Source organism: Exophiala bonariae (genome assembly GCF_035927105.1).
Source record: "Exophiala bonariae strain CCFEE 5792 chromosome Unknown scaffold_17, whole genome shotgun sequence".
NCBI classification, from domain to species: domain Eukaryota; kingdom Fungi; phylum Ascomycota; class Eurotiomycetes; order Chaetothyriales; family Herpotrichiellaceae; genus Exophiala; species Exophiala bonariae.
Window position 1 is genome coordinate 748,717 of NW_027042492.1, and position 13,636 is coordinate 762,352.

Here is a 13,636-nt window from a genome sequence, read left to right on the forward strand (position 1 = left end):
GAGACGTGGAGCGAGGCCTGATCAAGTCTGGGGTTGTGTTGGATCAATTCAGAAGCGCTCATGGGCTTTCCACGGCTTCCGGTTCCTCGTGCTAGGTAACGCCCAGGGGGTCACACTTACCCGTCCAGGTACTAGCCTCCGGGATAGGGTATCTCTATTGAAATCGAAGTCTTGGAGAGTTGAGAAATTCCTCCAGGCATATTCCAGAATAGCTAGAGGTCAGAGTCAGTTGCAATGGAGACGGCCTAAGAAGCACTCGATCTATGAGGGGTACTCGGTACCTACTGGTCCCTGCGTTGGAGATCAGGCACGATAAGGATAATGACAGCTACGGAGTACGCTCACGGCTTTGGTGGTGGGTGTCTTGGGTCGCAGAATCGCTCTCAATACCCCACCAACGAGCACAATTAAGCTGCTTCTATCAACCTGGCCAACACTACTTCGCATCGGATCCTCAATCCGAGTCGGATCAAAATATTGAGGGATCAGCATTAATGCTAACATTTCAAACACTTCAAACACTTCCAACACGTCAAGAGCCTGGATCGCTTTCAGGATAGTCCTCACTTCAGTAAATACTTTAATCAGCGATGTTTGCATGGTCTTGCTGCAAGGGCCGAAAATCCGCTCAACGCCGCCCTGGATGCCAGGTATCCGGATTATGACCCACTCCTGCGATCCAGGGCGCCCCTGGTCGTGTCGCTCGAATCACGCGCCTCTATGACCGGATAACAGATATCCAGGTAGAATCGTTCATTTAGGGAAACAGGTTGTGGTCCTGTTGCTCGAATCACGCGTTTCTATGCCCGGATAACGGATATCCAGGCAGAATCGTTCAATCAGGAGAACAGGTTGTGTTCTATAAGAAAGATGGAACCTCTGTAGCAATGAGCACTGTTGAGAAGCAAGCTCGCACGATTATGACAGATCAGGAGTCTAGTTCTTCGACCTCAGACCTCTCAGTCATCTCTCTCCCAGCAAGACCAGCTTCTGAAATTTCGACAACATCAGAACATCATCGTCCGGCAGTAAGCATGCCGACTTCAATCAAGCAAACAGTCAAGATCGCTACTATTCAAGCCGAGCCTGCTTGGAACGATCTTCAGGGCGGCGTCAACAAGGCCATCGCATTGATCAAGGAGGCTGGGAGCAATGGTGCGAATGTTCTCGGCTTTCCTGAAGTTTTCATCCCAGGCTACCCATGGTACGTAGGGTGCAGGGCCCAGACAACATCCACGCCGTCCCAAGGCAATGTGACTTGACTACATGTACTAAAACATCTAGCAGGGCCATCTGGTCGCAGTCTGTCAACGATTGCGCCGCCTTTATGGATGAGTATTTCCGCAACTCTCTTGTAAGGGAGTCGCCTGAGATGGACCGCATCCGGGACGCCGTGCGTGAGTCTGGCATCTCCGTTGTCCTCGGCTATAGCGAGCGCTACAATGGCAGTATCTACATTGCCCAAGTACGTGTAGTCTTCCCTCAAGCATTTACATGAATTGGCTCTGTTTGAATAGACACTCACACACGTCTTGAAACCAACTAGTCCTTCATCGACCCTACTGGAACCATTGTACACCATCGCCGCAAAATCAAACCAACTCACGTTGAACGCGCATATTATGGTGACGGACAGAGCGAAAGTCTGAAAACAACGGTCGAGACCCCCTTTGGCAAGGTGTCAGGCCTCAACTGCTGGGAACATTCCCAACTCTTGCTCCGATACTACACCTACTGGCAAGACACAGACATTCACGTGGCCAGTTGGCCGCTTATTTGGGACGAGCCCGCCGATGGCAGTCCGTGGCAGTGGCACATTACGCCCGATGCGTCCAATCGTTTCTCGCAGGTTATGGCCATGGAAGGCGAGTGCTTCGTTATGACTGCCACCCAGATTCTGACCGAGAAGAATAGGAAGAGATGTCTCGTCGAGAACTATCCATATGCTCGTACCCCTGGCGGTGGTTTCAGTATGATCTTTGGTCCGGATGGTAAAGAGTTGGTCAAACCTCTCGACCCGGGCGAGGAGGGTATCTTGTATGCCGATGTGGACTTGAGTACCCGAGCCCTGGCCAAGCATAATTTGGATACTGTCGGCCATTATTCCAGACCGGACCTTCTCAGTCTGCGAGTGACCAAGCACAGCGATAAACATCCAGGAACCCAAGTTCATTTTCTTGAGTAAGTGAGCCACGTCCAAGCTGCTTGGAGGCGAAAGCCTCATAGGTGGCATTTGCGACTCATGGAAGGACAAAAATGAAGTCAGACATGCATTCAGACACAAGGCTGGTTCCTCAATTTGTGATCACATGAATTCCTCTAGCTAGTAAAGTTGATTATACGTACTCTCATTGTGAATGTTATGTTCCATTTCAGTACGCCAACTTTTTGGTTGTCTTGCGAACGTGGCAATCGGTTTCTGTCTGATTTGGTTTCCTGGGCACAATTTCGTAGACGGAGAGAATCTCGATTAATCCTAGCTATTCTTGAACAACAGAGCGGAATGCTTGTTTCCTTCAAGGCAAACATGTTCAATGTCGGTTGGATATATAGTGTTTCTAATCGCTGGATAATCCGGACGAACCGCGATCCTCAACACTGTCTCGCCAAAAGTTGTACAACCCTGCTACATGTTTCAATAAAAGTTTCAGTAAAAGCGCCGCGGTTCCATCACCCTTTCAGTGATCAGCATTCGCTGAGAGGTAGGTGCACATGCTGGGTACCCAGGATAACTGACCAGATAGGGGCTGACAACAACAGCAGCTTCCGCACACCAGCAAGTGTCACGCTCAATAGGGTTTTGGGATACTTGATATCCTGGACAAGCAGGAAGTGGTTGAGCACTTGGTAGTCAATGTTGACGAAGTCACGCACCATGGCGTCGACCATGATCTAAGCCCATCTCCTCTTGGATCGGTTACTGGCCATGCCAGAATCTTACCGATGATGGTAGTCGTCAAATTACATTCGTCAGCTGTGGATAAATATCACCGCCTAATGATCAGGGATTCATGAACAACTAGTTTTGTACACAGCATGTCATGCAATCCCCAGCAAGTCCAATAAGCACAATTAATAGGTTTCTCCAGCAATATCTCCATTGCCATTGCTGACCTGGGCAAGCCCTTGCTGAGAAGTTACCCTGGGCGAACACAGCAATATGAAGTGTCAGAAGGTTCAGTCCGTCATGACTGTCCCCAAATCGGTGTCTTTACCTCGTGGCGATGATCAGGTAGCCTGAGTCCTGTGATTGTCGCTTCCTCGAAAATGCTCCTCTCTGGCTTGAGTCTGGTAGTCGTAAATCCATTCAACTTCCCCCCAGCCAATTCACTACCTACTCAAAGGATTACTTACCTAAGTGTCATCCTGACTCGGTAACTCAGACTAAGCCATAGCAGGAAGTCAAAGCTTGGCATACATGGGGCAATGGATCGGCCTCAAGTTCATGGATAAACTCACCCACTGACACTGAACACGGTCAAAGGCATTTCCTTCATCGCTTTTAGACGTAGTAGGTGACTGCCGTACCTCGAATCCTCACTGATCCAGAACTTCACTTCATGCCCTCGATTGTTTGATCTCGCATGGCGCTGGCGCAATGAATCATCATCGGGAGCCTGCCTATGACCCTCAATCCCTCATCGCCCGTGTAGGAGGCATCTGGGCTGGTGCAGAACTTCAGCACACTTTTCAGAATGAAGTCGCCGCCCTCCTCGGTCGCAGCAACCGTTCCTTTCCCGGCGCTCAACCCGTCTCCTTTGCTGGCAAGCATCTTCAAGAGTTGAAAAAGCAGGATTACTATGTCTGTGAAAAAACCGATGGGTTGCGCTACTTGATGTATCTCACCGAGGATAAGGGCCACGGCATACACTATCTCATCGATCGCAAAAACGACTACTATTATGTGCCCAACCTCTATTTTCCCCACCACGATGACAAGGCTCCCAACAAATTCCACACTGGCACAATCCTTGATGGCGAGTTGGTAGAAGACAAGTTCCCCGATCGAGACTCAGTCACAAAGTACCTGGTTTTCGACTGTCTAGTTCTGGATAATAACACCCTTCTACAGCGACCCCTCGACAAACGCTTAGGTTATTTCAAAGCCCATGTCCTTGAACCTTACAATGCCTATTTCAAGTCCCTCCCCGATCCACACAAACGCCCATTTGTGGTTGAAGATAAATCCACCGAGTTTAGCTATGGCCTGGAAAAAATGTTTAAGGAGATCATACCGCGCGTCAAACAACTCCACGGCAATGACGGACTGATCTTTACCTGCAAGAACACGCCCTACAAGTCGGGCACCGACGAGCACATACTTAAGTGGAAACCGCCGTCCGAGAATACTGTCGACTTTCTCATGCACATTGATTGGCCACTGTACGTTCCTGATCCCGATGATCCAGACCAATCTCGACAGCCCGACTACCACGCCTTCCCATCCCAATTCGGCCTTTACATCAACCACGGTAACGACAAGTACGCGTACATTGACGATATGTTCGTGACGCCCGAAGAGTGGGAGGAGTGGAAGTCCCTCAACCGGCCCCTTCAGGACTCAATCGTCGAATGTTTCCAAGAGGATGTTCTGAGAGACAAGTCTCCCTTGAACGGCACGACTACGAACGGTGATGCAGCCTATTCATCCGGCAATACTCGGCGTTGGCGTTTCCATCGTTTCCGAGACGACAAGACTGATGCAAATCATATTAGTACGTATGAGAGCGTCATCCAGTCGATTCATGATCACGTCACGGAAGAAGATCTGCTCGCAAATGCAGAAGGAATCCGCTCGGCTTGGAAGATAAGGGATGCCGCTGCGAGGCAGAAGCGGTCTGTGGGCGCTAAGCAATGAGTGCTAAAAACAACTCTTCACATGACATGCGGTCCGGATTGGTCTGTTTGCAAGGAGTTTCCAGGGCGTTTAGGGATTTCGGGATCTGGGAACGGGCCACTCCAAGATTGATGTGTGGTAGCGAGCGCCGTCATGACTTCTCATGGGAAGAATAATCTAGTCCATGGTGAGCAACTTGAGGGGCGTCTTTTGGATGGGAAGGACGGAACCTTGGAAAACAGTCTTGAACAGGAAGGGGGTTACGGATGAATGAGCGCAATGGGTTGAATTGATCAAACACTTCTTTCGGTTTCGAGAACAGAATACCCCCTAATGTTATGCGTATTGATGAGGTAGGAATCTACTTGTGTCATTGTATACCAACATTCCCTTTCCAGTCTGCCAAAAATTATACAACGTAGATGTGATTTAGGCGGTTTCTATGTGTCACTCACATCAAGAAAGGTCATACAATCATTCCGCCAGGCCCCAGTCATCTGTAGCGCCCACTCAATACTGCGGATACTGATCGAGCGCCTGCGTGCGGCCGCTAGAGGTTGAAGTGCTGTACCCCAAGCTATCGGTCCCGGGCGAGAAATTGTCCGTGTTGTTATTACTGCCACTGCTGGTCGTCGAAGGCTTTGCGCCGACCGCGGACGACAAGAACCCCGCCGCCGTCGTGTTTGGCGTCTCCTGGTTCTGCAAGAGCGTCGTCGTGCCCAGGAAGCGGATCGGCGTGCTTGTCCAGTCGTCGTTGTCGTCGTCGTGCATAGGTGCGGTTGTAGGGATGTTGCTGCCAGGGCCGTCGGGTCGGGATGATGGCATGGTCGCGTTGGGAGACAGTGTTTGCATGAAATCCGCGTCGGGGATCGCCATCCATTGGTCCAGGAGTGCCCAGTCGATGCCCATGTTCGTGTTCGCGCCCTGGCCGTTTGCAAGACCGCTGGGGAGAAATGGGGATTGTATTGCTGGTATCGATGTGGTGAGAGGGTTGGATGCTGAATTTGTCATGCCGTTGGAGGTGGTCGGCACGGGCGAATAGCCGTAGGTGGAATTGTTGAAGGACATGAATGGGGTGAATGGGTTGGGTGACATACTGGCATCTATCTGGTTTGAATCCCGAGTTTCGGTTTGAGGATAGGAGAATTGTTCAAAGTCAACGCTATTGTTAGCAGTGGTCTGGTGGGCTTGCATCGTGTGTGGCGGGTTGACTGTCGCTTGCGAGTCGGAAAGTGAGAGTGGTGCAAGATTGAAGTCTGAAGAGCTCGGGAAGAAAGCGATGGGCTGTATTCGGAACATGTCTCGTCTTTCCAAGATGTCTTCTGGTGATATTCCAGCAGATCTTGTTTGGAGACCAGAGCCAGCGGCGAGGACGTACTCTCCCAGTATGATCTTCAGGACTCCGGTGATACGCTTGGCCTCTTTGCTGGCAGCGCTTGATTCCTCACAGACTCCATATGCTTTTGAAAGGAGTTCGATCCGAGATCTAACCTTCTCATCTTCGCCGACATTTTTCTCGGGATGTGATTTCCTCCAAATGGACAAGGAAAGACATAGCACCATGGTCGCGAGGTAAAAGTCATTCATGGTGAAACTGCTCAACATCCAGCGGTCAGCATATAATTGACCTCCCGGCTTGAACTCCTTATATATATCAAGCATGTATGTCACTATGGTGGTTGCTGCAGTAATTGCTGCCTCTGAAGAGTCCGGGTGGCCTCCTTGTGTCATATATTTCCGATGAAGTACGAGAAGGCATTTTTGGTAGAGAAATTCGCAATTCAAGCGCACCATAATGAGGTAACTTGGATCTGCGAAAGACTTTGATAACGGTCTCACGTGCAGAATATCAGGTACGGTCTTGTACACGGCACGTACTTCAGCATCCAAGTCCATGATCTCCTGCCTCGGCGCTTCTCGAAATGATAACGCGTGATTGCATATTCTTCCGAACGCAGTCATCAAACGCAGCTTGACAATGAAGTAAAGAATCTGGGTTGGGTCCGTTTCTGGTCGTGATGGCGGCAGAACCGCTGAGTTTTCATCAAAGTCTGCATCTAAGAGGTTGCTAGGAGCTTTGGTGTCCCAGCTGTCAGGAGTAATGAGGTTCGGCAAGCCAAGCTGGAAGGATACCATTAGATCGAACTGGCGGCACATGGCCCAACAGCGGCGTCGCATCTCACCCTCAAAAACACTAAGATGTGGGAAGTTTGAAGGTTCTCTGTGATAGCCACTTTGGTATGCCAGGCGAACCACCATGGAGAAGACGACCCCAACCTCTTTGGAAGGATCCATGGTGGCCATGTACTGGCATTGGGCGTACAGGCCGAGAGCTTCGAGAAGCCACTTTTTAGGTCGCACGTAGCCGCCGAGTTTTATGCAGAGACATGCAGCCTGGAGAAAGCTCATGCGAGGACTGAGTCGATCTTCCGGTGTTGGATCTTCAGAACCTTGGACATGGTTGAGTGTTGCAGACATGCAGCAGATGGCGAAGAGGATCGAGATCCAAAGTGGAGAGGTTTCAAGTGGATTACGCCAGAACTCTTCATACTGACGTTGGAACTGGCCAGTATGGATAAATTGAATGACCAGATAGTGGTTTTTGAAATATGTCGAGAGCCGCCGGTCGACTTGTAACCTTGAAGGAAGTGCTTGAGACAATATCTGAGCAAGAGATAGACCGTTGCCAGAATCAAACAGTGTCACGACTTCGGCAGTTTCACTGTCTTCTGTGTCCTCAAGATCAGCGTTCGGTGTGTTTTCGGTTCCCAAAGCAGCCTTGATTTCTTGGATATTATCCAAGATCGCAGACCAGTGAGTCGAGCCCACGTACTGGGCTCCTGACGAAGCCAATTGAAGGCGCCCTGCGGCATTGGGTGCCTCTGAGCCGGACTCCGACTCGACAAGGCCACCTTGCGAGCCCGAACCTGGAGCGTTTGTTGAAGCTGGCGGCTGCGATCCTAGAACGAGACCATGACCATTCTGATCAACCATTTGCATAATCAGATGCTCGAGGTGGCGCAACCGTTCCTGTGCCTTTCCCTTTGAATTTGTACCGTTTGTCTCGGGCTTTGAGGATGAATTGGTTGATGCTGACACGTTCTTGCCATAAGTGCAAATCGTGGGATCACCACGTTTGATGCACGTTTCGCATGGATGACCACGGTCACATTTCAATTTCTTGACTCTGCAAGGTGCGCACGAGAGAGGTTGGCGGTTCCGTTTGCTGATCTTGTTGGTGCCAGTCACTTGGTTATCAACATTCGCTCGAAATTTATGAGTCAGCGAAGAGAAGTCAGACATGTTGCGACTGAGTGGTAAATGGGTTGATATGTGGAATAAATAAACAAGCAGATGCAATGGCTAGAATGTCGTCGATTGTTAGGCTCCAAAGCCTGTCGTGTGCATTATTGGAGGAACCTCCAAAATGCCGGTGTCCGGGGTCCCGCTAAGCTACGCAACACTCACATGGAGTGCTCAGCGAGTATGGAGAGCTGAAACACTCTATTCCTGGTGAAGATCCAAACACTGGGAATTTACTGGCATGGCATGGCCGGTACCCAGCCACTCGAAACAGATTATTTATTATATAGTGCGCATGAACACAGGCGTACACCAGGCTATCATAATCCTCACCACTCTTTGGTACAGCCCGGGCTGACCATTTCGTAAATATCGGCAAGCTCTGACCAGAGGTTTTGGGCAGTCCTATCGCCCTCTGCACTCCTAACAAATGGACTGGCGGGCTTAATTTCACATTCGCTAAGATATTGGCCGTTGGTTTTAGTGCCCGCCACTGCACCATGGACCAGTGTTCGAGCTCCATGTTCGGTTGATCTTGCAAGCCTTCTCTGCATGAATTGCTCGATCGCGCTAGATTCTCGGAGCAGGTCTGGGAGAGAGAGCACAATTAGCCATAGTTCGAACACAGCTTTCGCAGAACAAAGCTACCAAGACTGCACAAAGGCCATGTTGTGGAATTGGATCTTTGTCCTGCAGGAGACTACAGAGCATATAACACGGAGAGCTAGTTGCGGTTGATCTGAGGGGGAGACTTACTGGAAACACAGAATCCAGGCGCCACATTGTTCAGAACCACAAGAGGCTTGCCCGAAGAATCCTGTTGGGCAGATTTCTCCAGAACTGATCCGAGATACTTGACCAGCAGCATCACTGGGAGCTTGCTGAGGAAATATCGGCCTTTCATATCTGCAGACTGTCGATCCGAAACAGCTTTCAAAATTTGACCCGAGGCTGGTTTCGTCAACTGCTTGGGGTCGGTCCAGAAATGTACCGCCGAGCCAACAATGGCAATGTTGGGAGTGATGCTGTACTTCCTTGCAGATGCCCGCAGGATTGGTAAGAGAAGAGTAGCCAGCAGGAAAGTCGAGATCACATTCACCGTGATGGTCTTCTCATATCCCTCAGCCAGCTTGAACTCAACCTCGGCGATACCAGCGTTAAGAATGACCGCGTCAAGTCGTGGCAGATCTTTGCATCGTGTGGTGAACGAGACGACACTTGCAAAGGAGGTCATTTCAAGCTCAAATGGGATGATGGTTGATTTCTTGCCATTCTGGCTGGAGAAGGCTCTGAGCAAATCCTCGGTGGCTTTCCCTTTGGAGACATCCCGACAAGCGATGACGATTGTACTGCAGTTCAATTTGATCAATAACTTTGCTGCGTCCAGGCCCAGGCCAGAATTGGCACCAGTCACTAGAATCGTTCGTCCTGTTAAATCATCTGTCGGCATAGGGGGTGTCCTCAGCTGGCCAGTGAGGAATTGAATATTGCCGGGCATGGTGGAGTATTAGCAGTGAATTGTTTTGGTTTGGTTAGAAGTAAGGCAGTAGAGGTAGTTGATGGGAACACTTGTTAGGGTGATCGATCGCTTCTGAGATTGTCATTCTGGTGGTGCCTGGTGACATTAAATACCTGTCTTGCTCGTGAGGCATATTCGAATAGGGCAGCCTGATCACGTAGCGGGATCTTTACAATCTCCGGGGGAATGTTGGTATTGCATTCATACATACTCTTTCCAGTCGCGACTTGTCATGACCAAACTCGATCTGGACTCAGTTGTTTCCATCACCAAGATTCGATGCGGCGTTTAGATTCTCCGCAAACAGCTTAGCGTCGATTTGTTCTGGTAGAGCAGGTTGCCAATCTCCGGGGCTTTTCCTTTCTGGGTTATCTCTATGGCCATGATTGAGAAGGAGGAGAAATGGCTCATTGACTCCATCGAAGTCTAAGTAGCCATACAAAGTCGCTGTTATACTGTTCCAAAGCGTCCCAAACTTGTAAATTTCCGCTTCCTCTCAAATAAGGTCCCAACAGATCAAAAAGTTTGTCCACGTTGTCCTCTGAAATACGGACGCAACGGAGAATCGTACCGAACAAAGTGACAAGAGAACTTAGTATCTGTTGTTCCGATGGCCGGATATGTCTTTGATCTAGGACGCCTCGGCCATTGTTTGTCTTTTCTTGCTCAATAACATAGAGGGATGGCGGGCCATTGGTGGAAACATTTGATCCTTGTCCTTGAATAGACGATTGGGCACGTGCTGATATTTTTGCTGGCACAGTAATCCTCTTGAATAGAGCCTCCAAGCCAGTGAGTAGTTCATCAACCCGTGAAGCCATAAAATCACCAGCATATTCGCATATGATGGTTACTGTCTCTACGGCAGCCTGGACATTGTAAGGTAATTCCGGCGATTCTTTATCCTGTTGTCCGAGAACTCTCGAGGCCAACGATGGCCAGATAGAGTTGATCAGGGGAAGAAAAGAGGTTTCATGGGCGGCTAACACAGGACATATCTTTCGCAGGATTTCCAACAAGGTATGCCGGACTTTGGCCGATGGCGACGACATGTGTGGTATTGTTGCCTCCACGATTTGAATAAGCAACTGGTGTGATTTTGAGAGCTTCTTTTCTTCGTCCTTGCGAGAATTTGAGTTCGGCGCCAAATCTCCATCGTCCTCATCCTTAGCTGCGTCTTCGTTCGTCGAAGTACGCGGATGCTCAAGGTTGGATTTCCACGGTTGATGAGGCGTAGGAATCGATTGTTCCGGCTCCTCTTCCATTTTGCTCGTTCTAGTCCTTCTTGAATTCAAATCAAGAACGATATCCGAAATCGTAGATACAAATGTAGTACGTTTTGAATGAGTCTGCAAATCAGAACCCTCTTCAATGGCAAGGTTCGTGGGATTCTTCGAGCTCTCATCTACAACCAACTTGAGCACCAAAAACAAGTACTCGACGAGCTTCGGATAACCATGGTAGCTGTCGAGGGTGCTGAAAATGCTGCCAATAACATCGTCCAGGTGAGGTAGCAGATCTGCTCCACACAGACGAATCATCATCGCAAGAACTTGTAGACCTGCTTGCGAAACATCAAACGAGTTTAAGCGCATCGCAACAGAATTGATAAGGTAGTCAACATTTTCGATCAACATCTCCATTGCACTAGCATAATTGCAGGCTCGGGCGAGTAAATCGAGTGCAGTCGTGGCGTGACGTTGTAGCGCGGTGTGAGGAGAGCCGAAAACTACAAGCAGAGGGAACAAAGTCTCCATTAGCTCAGGTCGATAGGTATCTCGCAATTGATTTGCCTGCAGGACAAGGGACTCAAGTGCCAAACCTACCAACCGCCAATCTGATGCTGAATCAGCTGGCTGATCAGCTGGCTGATCAGCATATTGAAGGAGGTATGGTATAGTTTGTGCATAAAGATCTGATACGAGATAAGGTCGAGTAAGTGACCAATCTCCATCATCATGATCGACTTGAATATAATCATCAAGGTCAAGAGTTTGTTGAGCACTGGGTTCAAGGAAGCGTAAAGCGAGCCAAATCGCTGAAACCCGCCTTTTGAGATCTGGGTCCCACATTTGGTTAATGAGATTCCTAGTGATTTTATAATTTGCGCCATGGGAACTCAATGAGTGAATGAAAGCATTCAGCTCGCCCGTCGAGGATTGCTGGCTTTGATGGCTGAGCAAAAGTGGTTCGAATTCAAGCGGCTTCCGGTGGGAGAGGGTAAATTCATGGTGTAGCAATTCGTTGGGACCATTAATGGTAGAGAGACGCTGAGAACTTGACTCGATACCGACTGCAACACTGTCAATCAAGACAGATGCTATTCTGGAAGTGGTCTCTTCAGGGGCTCCTGTGGTCTCAGATAATGCAGTGAAGGATGTCGCAAGTTGACCAAGGATGTGCTCTTTTGGTCTTTCATCATTTCCCTGCATTACTCTCGGAAGAGCCTGAGACAACGCGAAGAACTTTGCAGACACAACGTCGCTGATAATCGGACGGGAGAGCATTAAATGATTCAAAGCAGCGACGGCTTTTGATGAGTCATTGGAGCGACATAAAACCGTGAGGGTCTCCACCATCAATGGCAGTGACTTGTGTAAGGATTGCGAACAATCTTCGATAACCACAAGACAGAGTTGGAGAAGTGCTTCATCAATGGCAGGGCTTCTCTGACTTCTCAATTTGATTACCTGAGTTAGAGCAATGTCTATCTGAGGTGCTGTGGCGTCAAGCCAGGATTTATCAAGTACGGGTCTCTTGTCATCATCTGTGACTGCAGTCTTACCGTAAAACAGGCCACTACTTCTTTCGGAGAGCACATTGTCAGAGAGGACACGCCTCAGCGCCTCGGTGAGAAGTTGCAAATACGTGACAAGCACTTTCTGTGTACGACGTGCCTTCGTGCTTGGGCGAAGAACCTTTACAAGCATTGACACGGTGCGAGGCAGGAGACTAGCGAGCGTGACGGGATTGGCTAGAGCGCCCTGTAATTCCAAGAGCACTTTTGCCGCGCTCAACTGTACTGATTCAGAGGTTGTGATGCTCATATCTTCTAGCAGTTGATAGACAAGGCGGTCTAAAAGGCTCGTGGCGATGATCTCGTCCAAAGAGGAGGCTGAATCATCACGCTGGGCGACTTGATGAAGCAGAGCATGCATGCAACCGAACGCTGCAACTTTCAGGTCGTCAGTAGGTGGCTCTGCACTTGACGTTGACTCGGAGGAGGTAAGCAAGCTCATAAGAATCAAGAGCTGCTTTGCCATTTGCGGGGCAAGTTGGTCCTTCCATCCTTTGGAGACGAGAATTTGAATACATTTCAGGGTGAGTTCAAGGACCTGGGACGGCAATTGCTTGGACTGGTTGAGAATTTGAGTGAGAGGGAAAAAGGCGTATTCTGCTAGCTTGTGGTCAAGAGAACCCTGTTGCCCAAGAGTATCTAGTGCATGATGGACGGGCTCAAGAGCAAGAAGAACCGCCTTGGAGGCAACTTGGTTCGTCTTGAATTTCAACACAACCGAGCTGAGTTCAACGCATGGTGAACGCAACTGTCATCATCAGAACAAGTCTTTCCGAGATTAGATCGAAGGGCAATTCAAGAGGGGCATACCTGCTGGAAGGCCTCTTGCCTCTGGTTCATGATGACATGCACCAGTTTGAGAGAAGTGAGGGATTGATGCTGCAGAAAACTGCATGATTTATCTGGAAGTTAAAGGATATGGATGCATCGGAGTAACGCGTATCGCGCTCAAGAACTCGATGCTATGAAGACTCTTACAGTGGTAGTCCTTCGGTAATCTGGATGCCAGTGACCTGATGTTGAATTCCTTTGGATATCGAAATCGTCTACGGCGGATCATTGTAGGGATGACACGTGATGTGAATATTGCTTAGTCAGACCTCCGGTTTCTGCTGAGGGGAAACGGAAAGGTTAGTTAGTGCTCAGCAGCATTGCTTGCAATTGGAACTGTTGTATGCCT

General features: G+C 49.3%; 5 protein-coding genes across 5 annotated transcripts; 2 read left to right on the forward strand and 3 right to left on the reverse strand.

Annotated features, from left to right (window-relative positions):
* Positions 1–887: 887 nt before the first annotated feature.
* On the forward strand, positions 888–2,185 carry LTR84_003892 (uncharacterized protein; the record flags this gene model as incomplete). The annotated part of the gene is made up of 3 exons (XM_064847475.1): positions 888–1,204; positions 1,288–1,465; positions 1,547–2,185. The coding sequence occupies 3 exons, from the start codon at positions 888–890 to the stop codon at positions 2,183–2,185; spliced, it is 1,134 nt and encodes a 377-aa protein (XP_064705196.1).
* A 1,413-nt stretch (positions 2,186–3,598) lies between these two features.
* Positions 3,599–4,858, forward strand: LTR84_003893 (uncharacterized protein; the record flags this gene model as incomplete). Its single annotated transcript, XM_064847476.1, has 1 exon — positions 3,599–4,858. The coding sequence occupies one exon, from the start codon at positions 3,599–3,601 to the stop codon at positions 4,856–4,858; it is 1,260 nt and encodes a 419-aa protein (XP_064705197.1).
* A 489-nt stretch (positions 4,859–5,347) lies between these two features.
* Positions 5,348–8,140, reverse strand: LTR84_003894 (uncharacterized protein; the record flags this gene model as incomplete). Its single annotated transcript, XM_064847477.1, has 1 exon — positions 5,348–8,140. One exon carries the CDS (start codon positions 8,138–8,140, stop codon positions 5,348–5,350), a length of 2,793 nt encoding a protein of 930 aa, XP_064705198.1.
* A 724-nt stretch (positions 8,141–8,864) lies between these two features.
* LTR84_003895 (uncharacterized protein) lies at positions 8,865–9,638 on the reverse strand (the record flags this gene model as incomplete). Its single annotated transcript, XM_064847478.1, has 1 exon — positions 8,865–9,638. The coding sequence occupies one exon, from the start codon at positions 9,636–9,638 to the stop codon at positions 8,865–8,867; it is 774 nt and encodes a 257-aa protein (XP_064705199.1).
* A 428-nt stretch (positions 9,639–10,066) lies between these two features.
* On the reverse strand, positions 10,067–13,296 carry LTR84_003896 (uncharacterized protein; the record flags this gene model as incomplete). Its single annotated transcript, XM_064847479.1, has 2 exons — positions 10,067–13,204; positions 13,267–13,296. 2 exons carry the CDS (start codon positions 13,294–13,296, stop codon positions 10,067–10,069), a joined length of 3,168 nt encoding a protein of 1,055 aa, XP_064705200.1.
* Between the last annotated feature and the right edge of the window lie 340 nt (positions 13,297–13,636).